This window comes from Staurois parvus, unplaced genomic scaffold (assembly GCF_062004578.1).
Source record: "Staurois parvus isolate SC_StPar_1 unplaced genomic scaffold, SC_StPar_1.0 ptg000242l, whole genome shotgun sequence".
Classification (NCBI taxonomy): domain Eukaryota; kingdom Metazoa; phylum Chordata; class Amphibia; order Anura; family Ranidae; genus Staurois; species Staurois parvus.
In genome coordinates, this window is record NW_028318038.1 from 1437498 (window position 1) to 1463704 (window position 26207).

The 26207-nt window shown below is 40.8% G+C and overlaps 1 protein-coding gene across 1 annotated transcript in view; it reads left to right on the forward strand.

Moving 5' to 3' along the window:
* Positions 1–25671, forward strand: part of SERPINE3 (serpin family E member 3) — a 51698-nt gene extending 26027 nt beyond the window's left edge. Inside the window, exons 5-9 of the mRNA XM_089680358.1 lie at positions 7177–7375; positions 8725–8825; positions 13853–13939; positions 21912–21995; positions 25572–25671. Of these exons, the coding sequence (XP_089536484.1) occupies positions 7177–7375; positions 8725–8825; positions 13853–13939; positions 21912–21995; positions 25572–25615 (515 nt within the window). The 3' untranslated portion in view covers positions 25616–25671. The remainder of the gene's footprint in view (positions 1–7176; positions 7376–8724; positions 8826–13852; positions 13940–21911; positions 21996–25571) is intronic.
* The last annotated feature ends 536 nt before the right edge of the window (positions 25672–26207 follow it).

Below are 26207 nucleotides of genomic sequence, written 5' to 3' on the forward strand. Positions count from 1 at the left end.
CATCCATAGTAAGTATAGTAATATTCAATAATAGTAAGCATAGTAATTAATCCCCCATATAGTAATTCATCCCCCATAGTAATTCATCCCCCATATAGTAATTCATCAGCCCCATAGTAATTCATCCCCCATATAGTAATTCATCCCCCATAGTAATTCATCCTCCATAGTAATTCATCCCCCATATAGTAATTCATCCCCCATAGTAATTCATCCCCCATATAGTAATTCATCCCCCTTAGTAATTCATCTCCCATATAGTAATTCATCCCCCCTATAGTAATTCATCCCCCATAGTAATTCATCCCCCATATAGTAATTCATTCCCCCTATAGTAATTCATTCCCCCATATAGTAATTCATTCCCCCATAGTAATTCATCCCCCATAGTAATTCATCCCCCATATAGTAATTCATTCCCCCTATAGTAATTCATTCCCCCTATAGTAATTCATTCCCCATATTAATTCATCCCCCATATTAAGTCCCCAAGTCCCCCCTGTGTCAATTCACTTACCTTTGTTCCGCGCGTTCCTCTCGCCGTGTTCCCGCGCAGTTCCGGTGTAGCATGAAAATCTGTCTCCTATGAGGATCTGTCCCCCTCGACGTATCTGCGCATGTGCCAGTTTCAGGCATTAGCAGCCGATCGGCGATCTCCGGCACATGCGCAGATACGTCGAGGGGGACAGATCCTCATAGGAGACAGATTTTCATGCTACACCGGTCTTCAGGGCGGACTGTGAGAGGAGCCTAGCTCCGCGGGCCGGATTAAAAGGTCCGCCGGGCCGTATACGGCCCGCGGGCCGTAGTTTGCCCATTGCTGGTATAGTGGCATGATTGGGCAGCATAGTGGCAGGTTATTGCAGCATAGTGGCATGATTGGGCAGCATAGTGGCAGGTTATTGCAGCATAGTGGCAGGATTGGGCAGCATAGTGACAGTATAATGGCAGGATTGGACAGCATAGTGGCAGGTTATTGCAGTATAGTGGCAGGATTGGGCAGCACAGTGGCAGGTTATTGCAGTATAGTGTCAGGATTGGACAGCATAGTGGCAGGTTATTGCAGTATAGTGGCATGATTGGGCAGCATAGTTGCAGGTTTTTGCAGTATAGTGGCAAGATTGGGCAGCATAGTTGCAGGTTTTTGCAGTATAGTGGCAATATTGGGCAGCATAGTGGCAGTATAGTGTCAGGATTGGGCAGTATAGTGGCAGGATTTGGCAGCAGTGGCAGGTTATTGCAGTATAGTGGCAGCATAGTGGCAGGTTATTGTAGTATAGTGGCAAGTTAGGGCTGACAGTGTGATAGTGACAGTGTGCTGAGTCAATTACCCCATGGCTGGAGATGAAGACAACCAAGCAAAATAGGTGAGTTGGAAGCTTTCGTGCATGAAGAGAACTATGATTTAATTGGTATTGCTGAATCTTGGCTTCATTCATCACATGACTGGGTCATTAATATTCCTGGCTATGTTCTCTTTCAGAGAAACAGAGTAAATAGGAAAGGTGGTGGTGTCTGTCTCTATGTGAGAAGTGATCTCAGAGCGAGTGTGAAAGAGGACCTTGTTGATGGAGAGTGTGATGAGGCTGAAGTATTATGGGTGGAACTGAACATGGGGGTGCGTACTACAAAGGTAATCATTGGAGTTTGTTATAGGCCTCCCAGTGTTAATGAGGAGGTGGAAACTCAGCTCCTTGCACAGATCGAAAGGGCTGCAAGGGCTGGGACAGTGATAATAATGGGGGATTTTTACTACCCGGAAATTTACTGGAGTAATAGTACTGCAGGAGCAGTTAAAGGGCAAAATTTTTAAACCTACTACAGGACAATTTTAAGGTACAGTTCATGGAGGACCCAACTAGGAATGTTTCTCTGCTGGACCTGGTAATCTCAACCTATGCAGATCTTATTACGAATGTCCATATAAAAGAACATCTGGGTAGCAGTGATCATAACATGATTTCATTTATTGTTCGCTGTAAACAGCAAGCACATACAGGAAAAATAAAAACTCTCAATTTCAAGAGAGCTAATTTTCCAAAGCTGAGAGCTGCTCTCCAAGCCTTAGACTAGGAGCGAATATTGGCATTGATGAACACAAAACAGAAATGGGAGTTCTTCAAAAAGACTGTATGTGAACACACTGCAAAATATATTCCCATGGGCAACACGTTTAAAAGGCTAAAAATCAAACCTATGTGGCTTACTGTCAAAGTTAAAAAAGCTATAGATAATAAGAAAAGAGCTTTTATTAAATATAAAAATGAAGGAACACTATCATCGTTTAAACATTACAAAGAATATAAGAGAAAAAGGAAATAAAGGCCGCAAAAATTGAAAATTGCAAAAGATAGCAGGACCAACCCCAAAAAATTCTTCAAATATATTAATAGTAAAAAGGTCCAGTCAGAGCATGTAGGCCCTTTACAAAATAATCTAGAGTGGGTGACTGGGGACAAAGAGAAGGCAAATTTATTTAATACCTTCTTCAGCTCTTTGTATACAAAGGAGCATGGGGGAGCTCTTGTCCATAATGGGCATGGTATTGACACAGCTCCAGATGATCTACATTGGCTCACATCTTACATGATTCAAAAATATTTAGACAGTATAAAGGTGAATAAAGCACCTGGGCCGGATGGCATACACCCACGGGTCGTTATGGAATTGAGCTCTGTCATTTCAAAGCCATTGTTTCTAATTTTTAGGGACTCTTTAATGACTGGCATAGTACCACTGGATTGGTGTAAGGCCAATGTGGTGCCAATATTTAAAAAGTGGTCAAAATCTTTACCAAGTAATTATAGACCTGTTAGTTTAACTTCTATAGTTGGGAAGATATTGGAGAGTTTAATAAAATACCACATAGATGAGTTCTTGCTGGAAAAAAATATTTTAGGCAACAGACAGCATGGATTCATGAAAGATAGAAGTTGTCAAACAAATCTGATTTCTTTTATATGAGGGGATGAGCAAGACCTTGGACAGAGGGGTGGCGGTGGACATGGTATACTTGGACAGAGGGGTGGCGGTGGACGTGGTATACTTGGACAGAGGGGTGGTGGTGGATGTGGTATACTTGGATTTTGCAAAAGCGTTTGACACAGTTTCCCACACACTGCTAATGTGTAAGGCAGGGGTCCTCAAACTATGGCCCGCGGGCCACATGCGGCCCGCCGAGGACATTTATCTGGCCCGCCGGGCAGGGGCGTATCTGCCGCGAGGCAAGGGACTAGGATTTGGCAGGTCGGGAGAGCTCGGCAGGGCTCGGGCGGGAGGCAGGAGGGCGGGATCAGCAATTCTAGAACAGGGGAAAGTGGGCTCGGCTTATGAACCCGCACCAATCACCTGGCCTCTCTGCAGCCAGCCGGCCATCTATTCTGATCAGTGCATGCAACCGTCACGGCCGGAGGGCGGAGCCTAGAGCTGACCACGAAGAGGGGGAGCAAGAGAGGAGACTCCATCGCTGCATGTCGGGTATCACGGCCACAGACCCTAGAAAAGTGCAATAAATGATCGATCTCCTCCCTCTCTCTTTCCCCCCTCTCTCCTCTCTCCCTCCCCCCTCCTCTCTCTCCCCCCTTCCTCTTTCTCTTGCCCTTTCCTCTCTCTCCCCCCTCCTCTCTCTCCCCCTTCCTCTCTCTCCCCTCTCCTCTCTCTCCCCCTTCCTCTCTCTCCCCTCTCTCTCCCCCTCCTCTCTTTCTCCCCCCTCCTCTCTCCCCCTCCTCTTTCTCCCCCCTCCTCTCTCCCCCTCCTCTCTCCCCCTCCTCTTTCTCCCCCCTCCTCTCTTTCTCCCCCCTCCTCTCTCTCTCCCCCTCCTCTCTCTCTCTCCCCCCTCCTCTCTCTCTCTCTCTCCCCCCCTCCTCTCTCTCTCCCCCCCCCCTCCTCTCTCTCTCTTTACATTGTACATAGATCTGACCCAACAAGGTGTCCTGCATTTACCGTATATTTCGCTCCATAAGACACACTTGGGGGGAAATGTCTGTGCGTCTTATGGAGCGGCTGGCCCAGTATTCCCACCACCATTGTATGTCCGCAGTCCCTGGTCATCTCATGTACTATGTCCGCAGTCTCTGGTCATCTCATGTACTATGTCCGCAGTCTCTGGTCATCTCCTGTACTGTATCCACATTTCTTCATAGTTTTTTTTTTAAACTATAGTCCAGCCCTCTGAGGGATAGTGAACTGGCCCCCAGTTTAAAAAGCTTGAGGACCCCTGGTGTAAGGTAAAGTCTACGGGCTTGGAAAAATCTGTATGTAAATGGATAGAAAACTGGCTAAAAGATCGTATTCAAAGAGTAGTGGTTAATGATTCATACTCTCAGTGGTCTACAGTCATCAGTGGTGTACCCCAAGGTTCAGCGTTGGGACCCTTACTTTTTAATATATTTATACACAATATAGGGTCTGGGATTAAAAATCCCATTTCAGTCTTTGCAGATGACACCAAGCTGTGCAGTGGAATAACGTCCTTACAGGATGTCTTCAACCTACAAGCCGACCTCAATGCTCTGTTTAATTGGGCAACTATATGGCAAATGAGGTTTAATGTTGATAAATGTAAGGTTATGTACTTGGGGGCTAAGAATATGCATGCATCATACATACTAGGGGGGTGCAACTGGGGGAATCAATGGTGGAGAAGGATCTGGGAGTTCTGGAAGATCACAAGCTTAATAATGGCATGCAATGCCAAGCTGCAGTTTCTAAAGCGAGCAAAATCCTCTCTTGTATTAAGAGGTATAGACTCCAGAGAGAGATATCATATTACCCCGCTACAAATCATTAGTAACATCTCATCTGGAATATACAGTTCAGTTTTGGGCACCAATTCACAAAAAGAACATTGGGGAACTGGAGAAAGTACAGAGAAGGGCAACCAAACTGATAAGAGGCATGGAGGAGCTCAGCTATGAGGAAAGATTAGAGGAACTGAATGTATTCTCTCTTGAGAAGAGGAGATTAAGGGGGGATATGATCAACATGTATAAATACATCAGTGGTTCATATAGTGAACTCGGTGTAGAGTTATTCACCCTGAGGTCATCACAAAGGACAAGGGGGCACTCTTTATGTCTGGAGGAAAAGTAATTTAATCTCCAAACACGGAAAGGTTTCTTCACAGTAAGAGCTGTGAAAATGTGGAATAGACTCCCTCAAGAGTTGGTTCTGGCCAGCTTAGTGGATTGCTTTAAAAAAGGCCTGGATTCTTTCTTAGATACACAGAATATAACTGGATACTAACATTTATAGGTAAAGTTGATCCAGGGAATATCCGATTGCCTCACAGGGGATCAGGAAGGAATTTTTTTTCCCAGCAGGTGTAAATTGGATCATGCTTTGCTGGGGGTTTTTTTTTGCCTTCCTCTGGGTCAACTGTGGCTATAGGATTATAACTTTTTTTTTTTTTTTTTTTTTTATGGTTGAACTGGATGTTCTTTTGTCTTTTTTCAGCCGGACTAACTATGTAACTATGAAAAAAACCATGGCAGATCAGTGTCCTGTCTGGCAATATTTACTGATTTTAAAAGGGTATCCACAACTCTTTTATGTGTTTGTTTATGTTGGAGAGCATCATTGAGGATCCTCTGTTTGGGTACATCTTCCATTGTGTGTCATCGTGTTGTGCTGCACTACTAATAGTTGTAGGACTTTTAAGTTGAGCATTCATTTGCCATATTTTAAGACACTACAAGCAAGTGGATCCTGAAGAACCAGCAAAACAAGCGAAACACATTGATCCACTATGTCTTTGCAGTATGATTAGTACACAATTGATGAATTAATGGTGATGGATATGGTTTTTATTTTTTGTTGATTTTAATGTTAAAATAAAAGTTGTATTTTATCTTATGTACTGCATGTCATTTTTGTTGGCACATAAAAAAAATCCCCATTTTCCCGTCTCACCTGTGGATTGATTGGAAATTATTTTTTTTCTATTTATGAATTGAGGTTGATCTGACACCTGAAAATGCATGAATTGGGGCTGATCTGATTTGAGATCTGAAGATGCTTGAATTGGGGCTGATCTGAAATCTAAAGGTGTATGCAGTGGGGCTGAGCTGAGGTATGAAGGTGTATGAATTGAGGTTGATCTGAGGTCTGAAGATGCAGATTTTAGGGCTGATTTGATCTGAGGTCTGAAGGTGCATAAGATGGGGCTGATATGAGGTCTGAAGGTGAATGGATTGGGGCTGAACTTGGGTCTGAAAGTGATTGAAATGGCACTTGGCTGAAGTCTCAAGGTGCATGAATTGGTACTGATCTTAGGTCTAAAGATGCATGAACTAGGGTTGATCTGTGGTCTGGAGGTGTATGAATTATGGCTGATATGAGTTCTGAAAGAGCATGCACTTGGGCTAGTATACATTAATGGTAAATATGAACATGTTTTGTGGGTGCACCAGTTAACATAATTATTACTATTATTGAGTTTTATTTGCCATTACCAGTAAATTATAAGTATAAAAGTTGAAAACAAACATTATAACTATGACAGACTATTGTTTACTGCAAAACCAGTTGGCTAATTCCTGTCAAATTTACCGAAAAAGTTGCTAACCACTGGGATAGAACATCTATTTAATTTGTATTACTCTCTGTGTCTTCCTGTTGTGGTGACACTCTTAACCCTTAATATTTTGTCCTGGTGTCACCAGGGCAAGATGCAAGGTGAGCTATTCCCATATAAGGCTTTAAAACCATCAGAACATGGGGCATTATTAACTCTAGTATACCTGTCTTACAGCACTGCAAATATCAATGCTACTGTGAAAAATGCAGTAACCCATGACAAGTCAACCAATATAAAATCATATACTGTATTTAACTACAGTAAGTGTGAATGTGACGGGTTGCTGTGATTACATCACCAATCTTTTCAGTGCTACATTTAATCAGCTTGTAAATGATTGTGAACCAACAGACAGCATGAACAATGTGAAAGATACCGTGATTCCTGTTATGTGAGGTCCTGTGTTGTTGCAAGATCTGAGACCATTTTCCTCCTCACTTTCCAGAAATGGGTAGAAGGGAGACATTGATATTATTAGCAAAATACAGTATATGTTTATCAAGTTCAGGACTACCAATGAGGGAGCACTGGAGGGTCATGAGTGGAGCACCACCGCTGTATAGTTTTGCTACTAATGCATTTTGTATATTCTTCTCCAGGCCAGTTTGAAACTGCTTCTTTTGAGAAGTTTACGATAGTGGAGCTGCCTTACCTAGGGAATACAGTCAGTATGTTTGTGGTAAGGCCCACAGACAAGAACACACATTTATCTTCTATTGAAGCAAGCTTGACATCAAAGAGCATAGCACTGTGGACCAGCTCCATGAAGAAATTCAAAATGGACATCTTCATGCCCAGGTATATATGAAATGAATATATGAAAGAGGGTTTTCAAAGAGTAAGTTTATTGAAATCTGATAGATCACTTATGAGTGGATGCTCTCAGGCACTCTGTCAGATATATCTCTAAGGCTCTCTGTCAGTAAGTTTACCCAAATTAATCTGATGGGATTTCATCATTAATGTCCCTATTTGTATTGTCGATTATGCAGCTAGAGGAAATTGATTGTCTTGGTTGGCTTCAGAATGCAATGCAACACAGATCTCTCGGAGGGAGACCTCACAACTGGAGTCCCAGAGAGATATAGGTGAAGGGATATCAAACCAATCTTCATTTACCAATACCAAAAATATCTGTTTTGGGTGAACTTAACTTTTAAATCTATTTGGTTGTCAAACTCAAATTGCCAGTAAAGGATTTCCCTGTAAAAAAAAAAAAATAAAGGAAATAATGTGGGGCAGCACAGTGGCTAAATGGTTAGCACTTCCACCTGGCAGTACTAGGGTCATTGGTTCGAATCCCAGCCACGGCACCACCTGCCTGAAGTTTGCATGTTCTCCCTGTACCTTCGTGGGTTTCCTCCAGGCACTCCAGCTTCCTCCCACCCTCCAAAGACATGCTGGTAGGTGAATTGGATCTTGTCTAAATTGGCCCTAGTATGTGTATGTATGAATGTGACTTGGGGACCTTAGATTGTACACCCCTTGAGTGTTAGGGACTGATGTGAATGTACAATATATATATGTAAAGCGCTGCACAAATTGACAGCACTATATAAGTACCTGAAATAAGTAAAATAAATAAATAATGCCTATGCTGCTCAAACACTGCTTTGTAAACCAAAAATCTCCAGCTGAAACTAGCACTTGCAAGATTGTCAATCTCCTGCTCTGCCACAGCTTCAGTGGTTCTGCCCACAAAACCCAATGTCACTAGAGGACACAGTCGCTGGCAGACGGAGAGGTAAATATTTTGTTTCTTTTTTTTTTTAGAGAGAACACGTTTACTGCACAAAGTGTGTATATGCCCCATATCTAGGTTAATGATCTTTCATTTCCAACCCCAAATCTGATGCAGCTTTGTAATGCCATTCCTAAAATCTGAAACCTAATTATAAGACTTTTTGCCAACAAGGTTATACACCATAAATCGCATATGGAGTAATGCTCTCAATTTTAAAAAATGTTTCGGGTTGAACAGAATGTTATGTTATTCTATTGATATATCACATATTAATACTGGAATCTGTTCTTGTTTCCCTATTATTTCTCAATTAAACGGTAACTTATATAGTTTGCATTATCAATGCCATGTCCATGCACTGACACAGTACCTTACTCTTACTTGTCTGCTTTGTACTTTACAGATTCAAATTGGAAAGCCACAGTGACTTAAAGGTGTTATTACCAGCCCTGGGGGTCTTGGATCTTTTTGATCCAAGAAAAGCTGATTTTAAAGGGATATCAGGTATGTTTTTAATTTTTCATTAGTACATATATAAATATATTGTGTAGAATATACAATAACATAATATTTAACACTTTAGAGGAACATAACAATAACATGAACACAAAATAGGACTTGCAGAAGACCACAGCATGGCAATAACACAATAAACATTAAAGCAATACTAAAGGCCTACATTTTTTCCTAAAAATAACAAATATGTCTATACTTACCCGCTGTATGCAGTGGTTTTACACAGAGCAGCCCAGATCCTCCTCTTCTCGGGTCTCCTGCAGGCTCTCCTAGCCCCTCCCTCCTGTCAGGTGCTCTCACAGCAAAGAAAAAACTGATCACCTGCCCAGGTCTATAACTGGCTTTTTAAACAGTGAACATGGGGGGCTGTCACTACGTGAGAAATTTCCAAAAAAGTAGAACTATCCAGTTCAACTTGCCAGCCTACCCCAATCTAATATCGGCTTTTGTTGGCAAGGAACAAAGATATGTATATCTTATCAACAAAGGGGGATAAGAAAAGCCAGTTCAAACTGTCAGCCAGTTAGCCAACTATCAAAAACCAAATTAACCTGTCTGGAAACATGCGTTTAAAAACAGGGGTTTAGTTAGCACACATTTGCAAATACATACGTAAGCCACAGAGCCGAGTCACGGCACCCTGAGTATCTGTGGTCCTAACTCTACAAGTCTAAAGAGTCCTCACAGTGGAGGCACATGCATTTAAATGGATAGAAACAAGGGTATATACATATATTTTTTTCACAATTTATTTGGACACTATTAATTATTTTTATTATTAATATGATTATATATTGTGGATATATTTATAATTGGGTTGTTAATATGAGCGCAAACCTGTTTTTTCACAAACATATTCCTCCATCCACACAAGGTGGATGGAAGAATCCCCCCCTGCTGAGGCATTGTATTCTGGAAGTGAGAACTCAACACTGTTAGAATACAGTGACCATCAGCTGCAGTTGATTGTCTGCAGCCACTGATCAACAAATGTTTTCTAGAAGGTCTTTTCGACAGAAGTTGATCACGCAATCAATTTCTGTAAAGAAAGAATGGCCACATACTGATTGAAATTCATTCGATCCCTCCTGAACCAGCTGAATTTTGATCCCGCTATGGCCAGCTTTAGGGCTGTCTATGAGAGTTAACAGACAGCCTGGAGGAAGTAATACGAGTGTTATAAAAAAAAAAAAAAAAAAAACATAAGTATAATTCCAGGTTTAATTTGACTCTACCAAGCTGGCCCTAATAAACTGTTTCCATTACATAAATATGCAACTGTTGTGTGTGCTGTAATTTACTGTAGCCACATTTGCTACTAACAGTAAGTGGCTCTGTGTTCCGGCAACAGTGCGTGCAGCTTCCAGTCTGCTACTAGAATTAAATAGAGTCAGGCTGAATGCTGCACCTTTCAGAAGTCTTTATTTCTTCTCCGTGCATACAAGACTTCTTGTGATTGGCCTAGGTGGAAATCATGACTTCATGCGCCCGCTTTTCCCACTCTGCCAATTGGAGGAAGCATTTGATAATGGTACAAGGCTTTTCCTGAATGGTTGAGAAGATTTAGCCCAACTCCTTTTAATTCCAGCAGCAAATGGGAAGTTGTCTATTCTGCTTACAGAACACAGTAGGTAATGCTGCTACAGCAGAGGTCTCCAAACTTTCTAAACAAAATGCCAGTTTACTGTCCTTCAGACATTAGGGGGCCAAACTGTTCCAAGTAGGAGAAAACAATGCCCCATCTTTAGTATTAGGTTGAGAAATCATCAGTGTCAGTAGGAGGAATTATGCCCCATCATTGGTGTCAGTGGAAGGAATTATGCCCCATCATTGGTGTCAGTTGGAGGAATACTGCCCCATCGTTAGTATCAGTGGAAGGAATTATGCCCCATCATTGGTGGCAGTGGAAGGGATAGCACCCCATTGTTAGTGTCAGTGGAAGGAATTATGCCCCATCTTTAGTATTAGGTTGAGAAATCATCAGTGTCAGTAGGAGGAATTATGCCCCATCATTGGTGTCAGTGGAAGGAATTATGCCCCATCATTGGTGTCAGTTGGAGGAATACTGCCCCATCATTGGTGTCAGTGGAAGGAATTATGCCCCATCATTGGTGGCAGTGGAAGGGATAGCACCCCATTGTTAGTGTCAGTGGAAGGAATTATGCCCCCTTGTTGGTGTAAGTGGCAGGAACAATGCCTAAAGGCCAAATAAAGGCAAGCAGTTTGAAGACCACTGCACTACAGTATATTACAGCAGGCACAGCATCTCCATAATTATGTAATGGAAATTGTTTTTCTTTAAGCCAGTTTGGCTTGGACAAACTATTTAAATTCAAATTAAATATAGAATTTTACTTTAACTATCCACTAGCCTAGGGACAGCCACTTGTTCACTTGATTACAAGAATAGGCTGGAATTTACTCACTGAGGCCTTCACTTCTCCTGCTGGCAATCTGATCTTAAATCCTCAAAATTTACAAACTGTGATAATTCCTTGCCTTTTTTGTCACCTCTGGACATTCATGACTAAATTTACCAAAACACACAAAACATGAAGCCATGTCCGTATACTCCTGTATTTTAGGCTATACATTGAAGATGAAAATGTGAATATAAAGCAGGGCATATGCTTTCTCTTATCCCTGGTTTACACTTATGCAACTTCACGTGTGATATGCGATTTAAGAATCGCATCTGAAGTGGCATCTAATGTATTTCTATGGCAATGTCTTAATCAGTGTGATTTGAAGTAGCGCAATTTCAAAAATAGTTCCTGCACTTGCTCGATTTCATTGCGACCTTCATTGACTTCTGTTAAATGAAGTCGCAAGCCGCAGTGAAATTGGAGGTACAAATTGCACTGATCTACAACTTTGAAATCACACTACTTCAAGTGAAGTAGCACGATTTCAAAGTTGCATTCAGTGTGAACCTGGCTGATAGGACTTTCCGATATGATAGAGTTTGTACAGCAGGGTGTCCTCATTCAGGGAAAAAAAAGGAAAAGTATCATCCTATATGATACGAAAACCATATCTAAATAATATCTCGGACTCACTTCAAATGAAAGTGTGGAATATAAACCTGAGTATACTGGAACACAGAAAAAATGGCAGTTGACTAGTGCAAAGCTGCCTAGAAAGTGGTTAACTGAAATTCTATGCAGAGTAATATCACTACAAAAGTGGATGCAATATTGTATTTATTCGATCAAATAGATCGTGAAAAAGGTTGACATTGACAGGTTGAACATATTGCAATCATATTGTAATCAAAGAATTAAATTAAAGAACCATTCGGCGTCTTCAAAAACGGCTGTATAAGCAAATGTGATCCATATGAGGCAATAGAATTTCCTTTCTGTATTCATCTGCAGTAAAGTTCCATATTGTAAAACCTGGTAAATTCTTTTTATTCTTAAACTGTTCCTTCATGAACAGTACAATCAAGATGGATGGACTCCTAGGAATTAAATGGATATTGATGAATTAAAAAGAAGCGGGATAATCACTATGACACCAGCTGCATGAACTACTCATAATCAGGTTGATGAGATGTATCTCTCTTTACCTTCTTAGTGGCTGTGTCATAATACAAGCATAATAGGTATACACCTTCATGGATAACCACCACAAATGGAAGTGAATCCACAGTAACAAGTGACTCTAAAGGTGAATAAATATTAAAAGATAAATAATAAATATAGGTGATGCTAGAGTGTCATTAATGAAATTAAAGTGAATTACCATAAGGAAGATCAGAAAAAATTCCTTCTCGCTGAAGGTATGAAAAAAACCCCTATGTGCATGAATAGGGAGGTGAGAGTCCAGGGTAATAACCAGCGATGTTTCAAAAAGGACATACAGGCCTCGGTGACTCCTTGTCAAAATGCCCCTCTAGGGGTTCCAAAAATTGCTCTTATGACAGAGTTGATATAGTTCCTATAGAAATGCGTGAGACTGTTGTCTCATATCACTGATTGTATAGCACACAGTATATAATATATATCTGTAGAGTCCAAAAATTCCCCACAAATTAGGGCTTAGTTAAATCTGATATAAAACAGAGTTGGTGTAATTCCTATAGAAATATAAGACTGATGTCCCATATCACTGACTATATAGCACACAGTATATAGTATATACCTATAAAGTCCAAAAATTCCCCTCAAATTAGGGCTTAGCAAATCTGTTATTACATGGGATATGACTCCCGTTTATAAAAATTGCGGTCTAAAGTGACTCAGCTAAATACTGTACACTATTACTTGCCACCAGTGGAAGTGAACTGTGTCACTTAAATCGCTAAAAAGTCTCCTCAGGATGTTTGGCTATATTCTATGTTGCCTAATGATTATCCAAGATGGAGCCGCAGTGCTTGCTTCTTTCCCCTCATGGATACCGCAGCCTATGAAGATGCCGAGCGTGGTGATGTCATTATGTTGACGCGTTTCGTCCGCCAATCATCGCAGACTTCGTTCTTTATTTTAATTCTTTGATTTTAATATGATTGCAATATGTTCACCCTGTCAATGTCAACCCTTTTCACGATCTATGTGATCGTATAAATACATTATCGCATCCACTTTTGTAGTGATATTACTCCGCATAGGATTTCAATTAACCACTTTCTAGGCGGCTTTGCACGAGTCAACTGCCATTTTTTCTGTGTTATCATTCAGGACTGCCATTGTCAGTATGAATTGTAAGCAGAGCCCTGGATGACTCCATTTTTAAACAGTCCTGGGCTGTAATCATATTACAAAGCATAAAACAGATTGCCTTTTGGCTAAATCTGAGTCTCCTGCTCGCATCTGCAACCCTCTTCCTTTGGTCATTATTCATTTTCATAAAAAACTGTATTGCTTAACTTAAATTTGTTTCATAAATTTGTAGATAACCTTAACATGCTTTTATTTTATTGGCTGTCCAATTTTTTTGGACTGGCTTGAAGCTTTGGCAAAACCGGTGTCCATGTGATAAAAATTAAATGTTCCTCAAACATTTTATTTCAGAGGATAGCAAGGTGTATGTCTCTCAAGCCATTCATAAAGCAGAAATTGAAGTGGCAGAAGGAGGAACAAGAGCTTCAGGAGTTACAGGTTTGTAGTGCGCAAAGTGGTTTCTAGATGAAATAAAGATTTTTTTTTTTATTTTGTATAATGTGTTTTTAGTTTGTGATTTTTTTGTAATACAATACTACAAGTACAAACCGTAAAAAAAAGAGAAACAAACAAAAATTTCTGTGCTAAACAGTAAAAATATTGGCAAGGGATGTAACAGGGAAAGAGTCAATAAGGTATAAAAAGGCTTATCAGGAAACAATAGTGAACAATCATATTTTCTATAGGTACTCTACAGTACAACCCTACAACCCCTTCAGGAAATTCCTTGAGACTTGATGTCAGGGAGAAAAAAAATGGCCCAGATTGGATTTTTCCCAAATAAGACAAAAAAGGGGTGTAGCACCTGGCACTCTGAAAAAGCAGTTGTCTCTATATTAATGTGTAGGACTTTCTCTAGATGAAATAAAGGGGGGGGGACCCTTCTTCTATAGTCATTTGGGATGATGGCACTCCTACTTTATAATGGTGTTTAATAATATGAGGCTTGTTAAATAATGACTTTCTTTATAGGTTGTTTAGATCCCCAGTTTGTATATGTGTTTACAGCAAGTTTTTGCAAAGCAAGCATTCTTTGAATCTATTAAAACATCCTACCAATGAGGTCCAAAATAAATCTGTGAAACTTATTACCTATATTATTATTATACAGGATTTATATAGCGCCAACAGTTTGCTCAGGAAGGCAATACAGCAACAATACTGTTCGATACAAGAGGGTTAGGAGGGCCCTGCTCCATGGAGCTTACAATCTAAGAGGAAGGGGCTGGTGGTACAAAAGGTAATAACTGTGGGGGATGGACTGGTAGAAGGATTCCGTTATAAGCTGAAGGTAGGATAGGCTTCCCTGAAGAGATAGGTTTTCAGAGGTCGCCTAAAAGTGGGCAGAGTAGGCGATAGTCTGATAAATTGGGGTAGAGAGTTCCAGAGGATGGGGGAGGCTCTGGAGAAGTCCTGGAGTTGAGCATGGGAGGAGGAGACAAGGGAGCTTAAGAGCAGGAGGTTAGGAGTGGGAGGAGCGGAGAGGACGGTGTGAGTGTCATTTGGAGACAAAATTGGTGATGTAATTTGGGGCAGAGTTATAAAAAGTTTTATATGTGATTGTTAATGTTTTGAATTTTATCCGTTGGGCAATGGGAAGCCAGTGGAGGGATTGGCAGAGAGGGATGGCAGACACAGAACGGTTAGTAAGGTGGATGAATCTGGCAGCAGCATTCATAATAGACTGAAGAGGGGATAGCCTGTGATTAGGTAGGCCAATGATGAGGGAGTTACAATAGTCAAGGCGAGATATAACAAGGGAGTGAATAAGTTGCTTAGTGGTTTCCGAGGTTAGGAACGGGCGTATCTTGGAGATGTTGCGTAGGTGAATTCTGCAAGATTTTGACAGCGATTGGATTTGGGGCTGAAAGGACAGATGGGAATCTAGGATTACACCTAGTACCCTGGCATGAGGGGAGGGACTGATGGTTGTATTGTTGATCTTGATGGAGAAATCAGGGGAGGGGGCATGAGCTGGAGGAAATAGTATGAGCTCAGTGTTAGAAAGATTTAGTTTGAGGAAGTAGAGTGACATCCATGCTGATATGTCACTTAGTAGGTTAGTAATGCAAGAGGAAGAGGTGAGGAGTAGAAAGATAGATTTGTGTGTCATCAGCATAGAGATGGTACTTAAAGCCGTGGGAGTTTATCAAGTGACCAAGGGAGGAGGTGTAGATGGAGAAGAGAAGGGGTCCAAGGACAGAACCTTGGGGGACCCCTACAGAAAGAGGGAGTGGAGAGGAGGAGACAGAGTTATAGGTAACGCTGAAGGAGCACTGCGATAGGTCAGAAGAGAACCAGGAGACAGCAGAGTCTCAGAGGCCAAGAGAGTGGAGTTTTATGAGGAAGAGGGTATGGTCAACAGTATCAAAAGCCACAGAGAGGTCAAGTAGTAAGAGTACGGAGTAGTGGCCATTGGTTTAACAGTTAGTAGATCATTAGTGAGTTTTAGTAGGCCAGTTTCAGTGGAGTATAGTGAGCGAAAGCCAGACTGTAAAGGGTCAAGAAGGTTGTTGTCAGTTAGGTAGGAGCGCAGGCGATTGTAGACTAAGCGTTTCAAGCATTTAGAGATAAAAGGGAGCAGGGAGATGGGTCTTAAACTGTTCAGGTTGGTTGGGTCCAAGGAGAGTTGTTTAAGTATGGATGTGATGTGCGCATGCTTTAGAGGGGTGGAGAAGGAACCATTAGAGAGGGAGAGATTGAAGATGTGAGTAAGGGAGCATAGGATAGAAGAAGAGGGTGACCATAGTAGTTGTAAGGGGACAGGATCCAGGGGACACATGGTGAGACGGGCTTCTGAGAAAACTTTAGTGACCTCTTCAGTAGTAGCAAGGTCAAAAGAGGAAAGTGTTGAGGGAGGTTTAGTATTATTATTATTATTACATCGAGTTTATATAGCGCCAAAGGGTATACTCAGCGCTGTACAACAAGGTACGCTAAGTGGATAGATGTTTGTGTAGTGGAAATGCCCCTACGAATTGCATCAATCTTATTTTTTAAATGATTTACAATCTCGTAAGCAGTGAGTGAGGTAATGGATGGAGGTGGAGAAAGTAGAGAGTTAAAAGTGGAGAAGAGATGATGAGGACTGGATGATAAGCTATTGATGAGGGTGACAATGCAGGCCTGTTTGGCAGCATGAAGGGAGGAATTGTATGTTAAGAAAGCAGATTTATATAGGGTGCATGCTTGCTGAGATTTGGTTTTACGCCACAATCACTCCAGCACACGACTATGTTGCTTAAGATTTCTGGCGTCGTCAGTCTGACACGGTTGTAATGGTAGGGGCCTGATGCTTCGTGTTAGAGGAGCAAGTGAGTCTAGTGTGGATGAAAGCTTACTAATGTAGACAGCAGTGGCTCAGTCAGGGCAGGATAGGGGAGAGATTCTGTCATAGAGGCGGTCAGTTGCAGAGTGTAAAAGAGAAGGGGTTAAGTTGTGAAGGTTTCTGCGGGTAATTGCTGCTTGGAGGGATAGGTGTTTGAAGACGAGGACACTGTGAAGGTGAGATTATGATCAGGGAGAGGAAAGGGGATGTTTGTGAGGTTGTAGGGAGTGCAAAGATGGGAGAAAACAAGGTCTAATGTATTCCCATCAGTGAGTGGAGTGTGTCCATTGTGTTAAGGCAAAAGAAGAGGTTAGGTTGAAGAGTTGGGATGTAGCTGGGATGTTCACATTAATGGGGATGTTAAAATCTCCAAGAATTATAGCGGGTATTTCAGAGGAGAGAAAGTAGGGTAGCCAGGCAGAGAAGTCATCAAGAAAGCAGGACACCAGTCCAGGAGGCTGGTAGATTACTGCAATCCTCACAGAAATGGGAGAAAACACCCGAATGCAGTGAGTCTTGCAAGAAGAAAAGGATAGAGAGGAAGGGCTATGGAGGACTTGAAAGGTGCTCAGTGGGGATAGAAGCAAACCAACCCCACCTCCTTTCCGACCACTGGGTCTGGGTGAGTGGGTCCAGAGAAGGCCTCCATAGAAAGTGCTGCAGCAGAAGCAGAGTCTGCTGCTTGAAGCCAGGTTTCTGTAATTGCTAGTAGGTTAAGGGAGCAGGAGACAAAAAAGTCATGGACAGAAGTGAGCTTATTACAGACAGAGCAGGCATTCCACAGTGCACATGAAAAAGGGAGGGTGGTTTTTAGGAGCACGGGAATAGGGATTAAATTGAGTGGATTGCGGCTATTCCCGGAGGAAGGAGGGTGCCTAGTATGGGGGTGAGATACTGGAGGACCAGGGTTTGGGGAGATATCCTCAGAGGTTAGGAGAAGAAGGGTGAGGAAAGTAAGATGGGAGCGGGATGTACACGCGTGTACATGCCTTCCTGTCCTGATGTTTGGTTCAGCAGGTGAGTAAAGTATCAGCAGGAGGTGATGAGAGCAGTAGTAGGGAGATGGTATCAGTGAGGGTGATATGTATAAGCTTTGGGGTTGAGCAGAGGGGTAAAGAGCTGAGATTTTGAGAACAGAGGATAGTAATATGAAAAGCAGTAGAGGTGGCATATTAAAAAGGTACATGGAGTGGCAATCAGACTTGTAGATGTTTCCCAGGGTGTTTGCAGTCCTTCCAGCGTGCAGTAGAGTTCTTTGTTGTATCTTCCTGCTACTTGAGTTATCCTGCTTTAAACTGCTATGTTCAACTGCTGCTTCACACTCCAGCATAAAACACACTCATGCTGGAAAAGGATGACCTCTTTCCTTCTCCCCTTTCTTCATTATTCTTTTCTTTTTTCCTTACTTACATTTATTTTTGTTCTATTTTCTACTTTGATGCCGGGTGTGGGACCCCTCGGGGTCCTACTACAATTTTGATGTCAGGAACGGGGATACATTCTTTTCCACCTTTCCTCCCCCCCAACCATTAATCTCCCCTTCTCGAGTATAACGACCACCCTGATTGCTCCAGTAGTATTTTGTTCTACTACCAATATAGGTAGTGGTTGGAATCTTTGATAACTTAACCATACAATACCTGCCCTTCTAAGCTGCTGTTATTCACTACATGATACTTTGTTTGACTGACCTCTGATTACCTGGATAACGATTGCCTCTCATTAGATATAATCTAACATTTCAAGTTTCTGTAATTGATATTTTCAATAAAAATACTGGAAATTAACACATCCTATAGTTTTGGTTTGGAGATACTAAACACAGATCCTTATGGGATTGATGACTGTTATCTTAACCACTTCAGGTCTAGTCTGTAAAATCCCTTAACCACCTCAATAATACTGGACTTTCCCCCTTCTTGCCCAGACAATTTTCACCTTTCAACACTGTCACACTTTGAATGACAATTACTCAGTCATGCAACACTGTACCCAAAAGAAGTTTTGATAATTGTTTTGAGACAGAGCTGTCTTTTGGTGGTATTTAAACACCACTGGGTTTTTTATTGATTGCTATATAAACAAAAAAAAAAAGATTGAAAATGTTCAAAACAAAAATGTGTTTTTCTTTGTTTCTGTGATAACATTTTGCAAATAAATAATCCTTCTTCATAAATTTAGGCCAACATTTATTCTGCTACATTTCTTTGGTAAGAATAACCCAAATAAGTATATATTATTTAGCCCGAGTTCACACTGACACAATTTCAGGTGTGACATGCGATTTACAGATCGTAGCTAAAGTCGCATATAATGTATTTCTATGGCACTGTTTTAATCAGTGTGATTTAAAGTAGCACAATTTCAAAGAGAGTTATGCACTACTTTTTTTTTCCAATTTCATTGTGAATTGCATTGACTTGTTGCAAGAAACAGTGAAATCGGAGGTACAAATCGCACTGATCTGTGGCTTTGAAATCGCAGTATTTCACTTGAATTGATATAAAAGTTGCATGCAGTTTGTAGATTATATAACTTTCCTGCAGACTAAGCCCTGGTACACACTATGGTATATATATATATATATATATATATATATATATATGATAATCTTTCAGTCCTGATGTACTGACAGCCTCTCTCATTTCAGGCCCTAAAATGTGAGGACAGTACAAATATCCACCAAATGACCCCTTTTTCTAAATAGTCCAAGGTATTTAGTAAGTGGCATGCTGAGTTTTTTTGAAGGTGTAATTTTTTGGAAAATGAAGAGAAAAAAAAATGTAGTCACCGAAGCAGTACAGTGTCACCATAGAACTGGTCTGGCAGTAATCAGGGACACTGACTGGTAACAGTATGTTAAAAAAAAAATTTTGTTTGAATTTTTTAAACTTTATTACAATTGTTTTCTTTCTTTTTTTATTTACAGTTGTGTTCAAAATAATAGCAGTCAGACATCACTAACCTGATCAATCACTGTTTTTGGTAGAAATGATATTTCTACATGGCAAATAATTTACTAGTAGGTGTGGTAGAGTAATAGAAATCCAACAGACCCAACAGTCATGACATGCATGCCGCTGATTCTGTGTCATTGAATCACTAATTGAAAGGGGCATGTTCAAAATAATAGCAGTGTGGAGTTCTATTAGTGAGGTCATTCATTCTTTGAAAAACAGGTGGCAATTATTGCCCTTATTTAAGGAAGGAAGGCAGCAAATGCTGTACATGCTGGTTACAGTGCATTTCTCTCTGAAATTCTGAGGAAAATGGGCCGTTCCAGACATTGTTCAGAAGATCAGCGTACCTTGATTAAAAAGTTGGTTGGAGAGGGGAAAACATATAAAGAAGTGCAGAAAATGATAGGCTGCTCAGCTAAAATGATCACAAATGCTTTAAAATGGCAACCAAAACCTGAAAGACGTGGAAGAAAGCAAAAAACTACCATTCGATTGGATAGAAGAATAGTCAAAATGGCAAGGACTCAGCCAACAATCAGCTCCAGGAAGATCAAAGAAGGTCTAAAGTTACCTGTGAGTACTGTTACAATTAGAAGACGCCTATGTGAAGCCAAGCTATCTGCAAGAAGCCCCCGCAAAGTCCCACTGTTGAAAAAAAGACGTGCTGAAGAGGTTACAATTTGCCAAAGAGCACATTGACTGGCCTAAAGAGAAATGGCACAACATTTTGTGGACTGATGAAAGTAAGATTGTTCTTTTTGGGTCTAGTGGCCGGAGACAGTTTGTCAGACGACCCCCAAACACTGAATTCAAGCCACAGTACACTGTGAAGTCAGTGAAGCATGGTGGTGCAAGCATCATGATATGGGGATGTTTCTCATACTACGGTGTTGGGCCTATTTATCGCATACCAGGGATCATGGATCAGTTTGAATACATCAGAATACTTGAAGAGGTCATGCTGCCTTATGCTGAAGAGGAAATGCCCTTGAAATGGGTGTTCCAACAAGACAACGACCCCAAACACACCAGTAAACGTGCAACATCTTGGTTCCAGACCAACAAGATTGACGTTATGGAGTGGCCAGCCCAATCGCCGGATCGTAATCTAATAGAAAACTTGTGGAGTGACATAAAAAATGCAGTTTCTGAGGCAAAACCAAGAAATAGAGAAGAACTGTGGAATGTAGTCCAATCATCCTGGGCTGGAATACCTGTTCACAGGTGCCAGAAGTTGGTTGACTCCATGCAACACAGATGTACAGCAGTTCTCAGAAACAGTGCTTATACAACTAAATATTCATTAAGTGATTCAAAGGAAAGCAAAATCTTCAAACATTTTTCAGTTTATATAGTGAATGTTTGAGTTTGTAAAGAAGAATACAAACACTGCTATTTTTTTGAACAGTCTAATATTCACTTTTCTTCAATTTTTTTTTAGAGGAACAACACAAATTTGATATATTTTTCTTCATGTTTTGATTTGGAATAGAATGTGTCGTGTTCCCAATGCATTTGTGTGTATGGAAATAAAAGCTATTAGAAGGATTTTGAGCTTTATTCACTTTTTTCAACACACTGCTATTATTTTGAACACAACTGTACATACTGTGACAAGAGCAGTACAGTGTTACCATAGTGCTACATATCACTGTGTTACTCTAGGGAGGTGATCAGGATTTTTTTTTTTTTACACACCATGATTTCTTATAACAGTGATAATCACTGTTAAAAGTAATAATATTTTATGAATGGTATCCATTCATCCAGTATGTACTATTGTGAAACTGTGATTGGCCTCAGCTATCACATGGTACAGATGCACTTGATTGGCCCTGTCTGTACCATGTACCACCTGTCAAACTCTGAAGTCCGAGCTAAAATGGCTGCAGCCACGGCATATGTACAGCCCCATCACATGATATTATAATTCTGGTAGGAAGCGGGGGGTGGGAAAACCATGTCTCAGCCACCTATTTTTTCCTCCCCCACCCGAGTGTGTGAAATAGCTCTTACTGTGGGATTGAGAGTGAATAGCTTTCTTACATTGCTGATTCTGTAAAAGGTTTTTTTTTTATATTAGCTGCATGTCTAAATGTCTCTTTTTAAATGTGTTGTTCAGCCATGGTGTTGCTGAAGAGGTCCCGCATGCCTGTATTTAAAGCGGACAGACCATTCTTCTTTTTCTTACGGCAAGCAAGCTCAGGTATGTTACTTCTCTTAATTTAAGTTTTGGGTTTTTTTCCTTCATGTCAGAAATGAATGTTTTACTTTCCCATATTGTAGTCCCAGGAATGGGAGTAAAACAAATTATTTCACATATTAAAGTGGGACAATAGATAAAAAGTAAAATTAAATGACACATGCAATAATACTGCCACTTCAGCTCCAGGAAGGTTTTACCCTCTTCATAACCAGGTCATTTTTTTCTATTCAGCACTGCACTATAACTGCTAGTTGCATGGTCATGCAGCACTGCACCCAAACAAAATGTATATTTTTTTTTTCACACAAATAGAGCTTTATTTTGGGGGTATTTGATCACCACTGGGTTTTTATTTTTTGCAAAATAAATAAAAAAAAGACCAGAAATTTTGGAAGAAAATATTTTTTAGTTTTTTTTTAACTTTTTACTGCTGTAAGACATATCCAATATAAAGTATGTAAAAAATAAATTTTCTTCAAAAAATGACTAAAATGTATTCTGCTACATATCTTTAGTAAAAAAAAATAAGTGTATATTGATTGGTTTGCTTGAAAGTTATAGCGTCTACAAGCAATGGTACATATTGGAATTATTTTTTTTTTGTGCACTACTAATAGCGAACAGCAACGTATAATGGGACTGCGATAGTGTGGCTGGCAATCTGACACAACCGCCACTGACATCACCAGTGACATTAATACATTGATCAATGATAATACTATCACTGTGCTAATGACACTGGCTGGGAAGGGGTTAACATCTAGGGCGATCAAGGGGTTAAATGTGTGTATTATGTGTTGCTTTTACTAACAAATCTCTTTCTTATTCCTAATAAGAAGCAGAGAGATCATTCCCTCTGTACAGAGGCCTGTGTTGAGTGTTAAAGGGCTCTGGGCTATGATTGGGCACAATCCTCCCCCTGCCCCCCCCCCTTTTTGATTTACCTGTAACCCTGTTTGGATTATGGTTACTTATGCCTGTTATACCATCACTTTGTGAGTATATTTCCTTAATAATAAAATTAGTCACTATTTATTGAGGTAATGCGCAAGGTTTGTGCGCTCTTTCATCTTCCTTTATGATTGGGCACAGCCAGTCAGCAGGTCCCGGCCAGGACTTGCTGACAGACTCCTGCTGTATACAATCACAGCGCTTGGCTGCAAGGGGGAGGGGGGGTGGGGCGTATGCACTCATCCTATACCTGGAAGCAGGCAATGACATACCAGTACGTCGCTGTGCCTGCACAGACAACTTATCCGCAGTACATGGTGGGTGGTCTTAAGCGGTTAAAGCGGAACTAAACCCTCCTATCCTTTACAGCCAAGGAGGCTTCCGGTTCTCGAGAGCACAAGCAACTGTGACAGTTATCATTAGTGGCATGCCATAAATGTAACGGTTTTGAGAACCCGTTAAATTGATGGGTTTAGTTCTGCTTTAACACAGCACTTTTTGTTATTCAAAGTCCCTGTAATGATTTTGTTACCCAATAATCCTGCTATTAGATCTGTTATTTTTGCACATTTTGTAATGGGCCAAGCAATCCAGCACAAGTGCAATTAAAGGGAATGGGGAAAAAATCATATTGCACTGCTGGTGAGGCTTACAGACGTCAGCGTTTACACTGTTTATACAAATGAGAAAAAAAAATCTGTTGCTGTAATTACTTAGAAAGTGTAAGCTGGATTTGGGCTTTAATTTAGAACGTAATGTCCGTTTATAATCATGAAGACAACCCTGTCCTCATAGACTCCTGCATTTGTCTGCACCGCACAGCACATCACACCAAAACCGTGCTGTGAAAGGTGACCTGTGTTTATCCAGTGTGGACAATGCAGATCACTGCAGATAGTGTGAAGGAGCCCTTAAGCAGCAAGTATATGAGGAGTTTATCTTAGGGGAGCATATCTGGCTTCACAAGGCAAGGAGAAAAAATTGCATATTAGTATGGGTCATGATGGGACGGGAGGGAAGGATGACCAAAAATGTGTTTTATCCCAGAGTAGGGCTTTAAAGTGGTAGTAAAGGCTCAAGATTTTTTTTTTCACCTTCATGCATTCTATGCATGAAGGTAAACACCGTTCGTGAGGCTCCTCCCACAGGACCCCTGAGCTCAATCTCGCTCCACTGATGTGCACGGGAGCCTTGGCTGCTCCATGTCTCTCTCTCCTCATTGGTTGAGACACAGAAGCAGGAGACATTGGCTCTCACTGCTGTCAATCAGAGCTGGTGAGCCAATAAGGAGAGGGCGAGAGTGGGGTTGTGCCATGGCTCTATGTGTCTTATGGACACAGAGCAGGGCATGGGAGTGAGCACACACCAGCACCCCCATAGCAAGGCACTTGTCAAGAGGGAGGAGCCAGGAGCACCAGCAGGGGACTCGAGAAGAAGAGAATCAGGGCTGCTCTGTGCAAGACCACTGCACAAAGCAGGTAAGTATAACTTTTTTTTTTTTTTATAAGGAACCTTTAATATCACTTTAATGCATTCTCTGCATCAAGGTAAAAATCTTTATTAGCACACCCCCCAGCCCCCTGAAATATTTACCTGAGCCAGCGCTGTGCATGTCTGGAACAGCTATTCTTCCCTGTCTCACAGGCTTGGCTGAGAGCACTGCTGTCATTCAAAACCTGTCAGCATAGAGCTTGAAGTGGGGCCAAGCTTGGGAGTGAGCACGCACATGTGCCCCCATAAGGGGGGGGGGGGGATCCAGGACTGTATAATAATATAATAATTTTAATTTAAAAAAAAAAGTTTAAGGCTTTACAATCACTTTAAGAGCAGAAGATTGTGCAGTGGTTGTTGAGAAATATCAGGTAATGTGCAGTTGCAAAGAGATTGTCACGAACCAAGGTGCTATATAGGATTCCTGAGCCAGTGATCTAGTCTTTTCCATTCATCTAAATGTGACCATACACGTTACAATCTGATTGGATTGTTTAGCTTCGTTCTCATATTACATAGTTTTGGTAAATGGAGATTGTACAATTAATTTGAATTCGGCCACACATGCCCTTACATTAGATCTAGTGCAGATTTTAGAAACAAATTATAGAGTGTAAGTCCGCATGCACACTGTACGTTTCTATGGCTTTTTTTGGCTTTTGGTGGTTTTTGCTACAGCCGGTAAACTCCCCAGCATGTTATCCTATGTGTCCATACATAGACTGTAATCAGCATTTTTTTGGCTGGAAAAAACCCCAGAACTAGTGGGTTTCTAGAGGAGTTTTTTAGTTGTAAAACACGGCAAATGAGCAAAAAAAAAAAAATTGAAAAAAACACCAAAAACTGCAAACATAAAAAAAAAAAGTTGGCTAAACGCTAATGCAAAACCTCTAAAAAAACTCACGTTTTTAACGTGACTTTACACATCTAATGTTACCAGCGTTATTAAAACGCCCCGTGTGCATGCAGCCTAATACAATGACACAGCATTATTACAAAGCATCACCTGTGCCGGGGTGGGCATAGATATCTTCGATAAATTCAATTATGTTGTCTTAGACATGTGTATTCATTGTTTTAATGTCCACCTGTATCCTGGCCCCTAACCTGTGCTCTCTTATGTTATCCTTTTAGGCTCGGTGCTATTCATTGGGAGGGTCACCAACCCCTTGCATTAAACATACATTCTACGCATGCTTTGAGAAGACAAATCAGAGTAGTTGTATTTATTAAAGGATTCAATTCAAAATTTGTTTTTTTTGTTTTTTTTAGATACCTGTGTTAATAAAACAGTGATACTTTTTATATAGAAAGTGTCTGCCTTATTTATTTATTTTTACGTAAACCATGCAAGAGCTGGCTTTGAACAAGTTTGCTTTCTTACTTTTTTTTTTTTATTAAACTTGCGCATCTAAGTCCAAATGATTAAAGCAGAACTTAAAGCAGCCAAAAACAACAAAAATAGTCTAATTAAAGACAAAACAGAAAAACCAGCTTGAGTTGCAATATTCACCTTTAATCCAGGGATTTCCCACCAATAGATGTCTTCATTGATCATAATCATTTAGCCAGTTTCCTCTGAGCCCAGGTCGTCCCAGACGTGCCCTGTGACTTGATGGTAAAAGGAAAAGCAGTATAGTGATGAGCTCAGCTCTTTGGCACTGTTGTCTCCTCCTATCAGGGTGCTTCTGGTCTCTGTGCTGCCTATTCCTCAGAGTCTAGTCTGCTATACAGGGATTACCAGAGGCTGATACCAAGTCTCCAAATTTG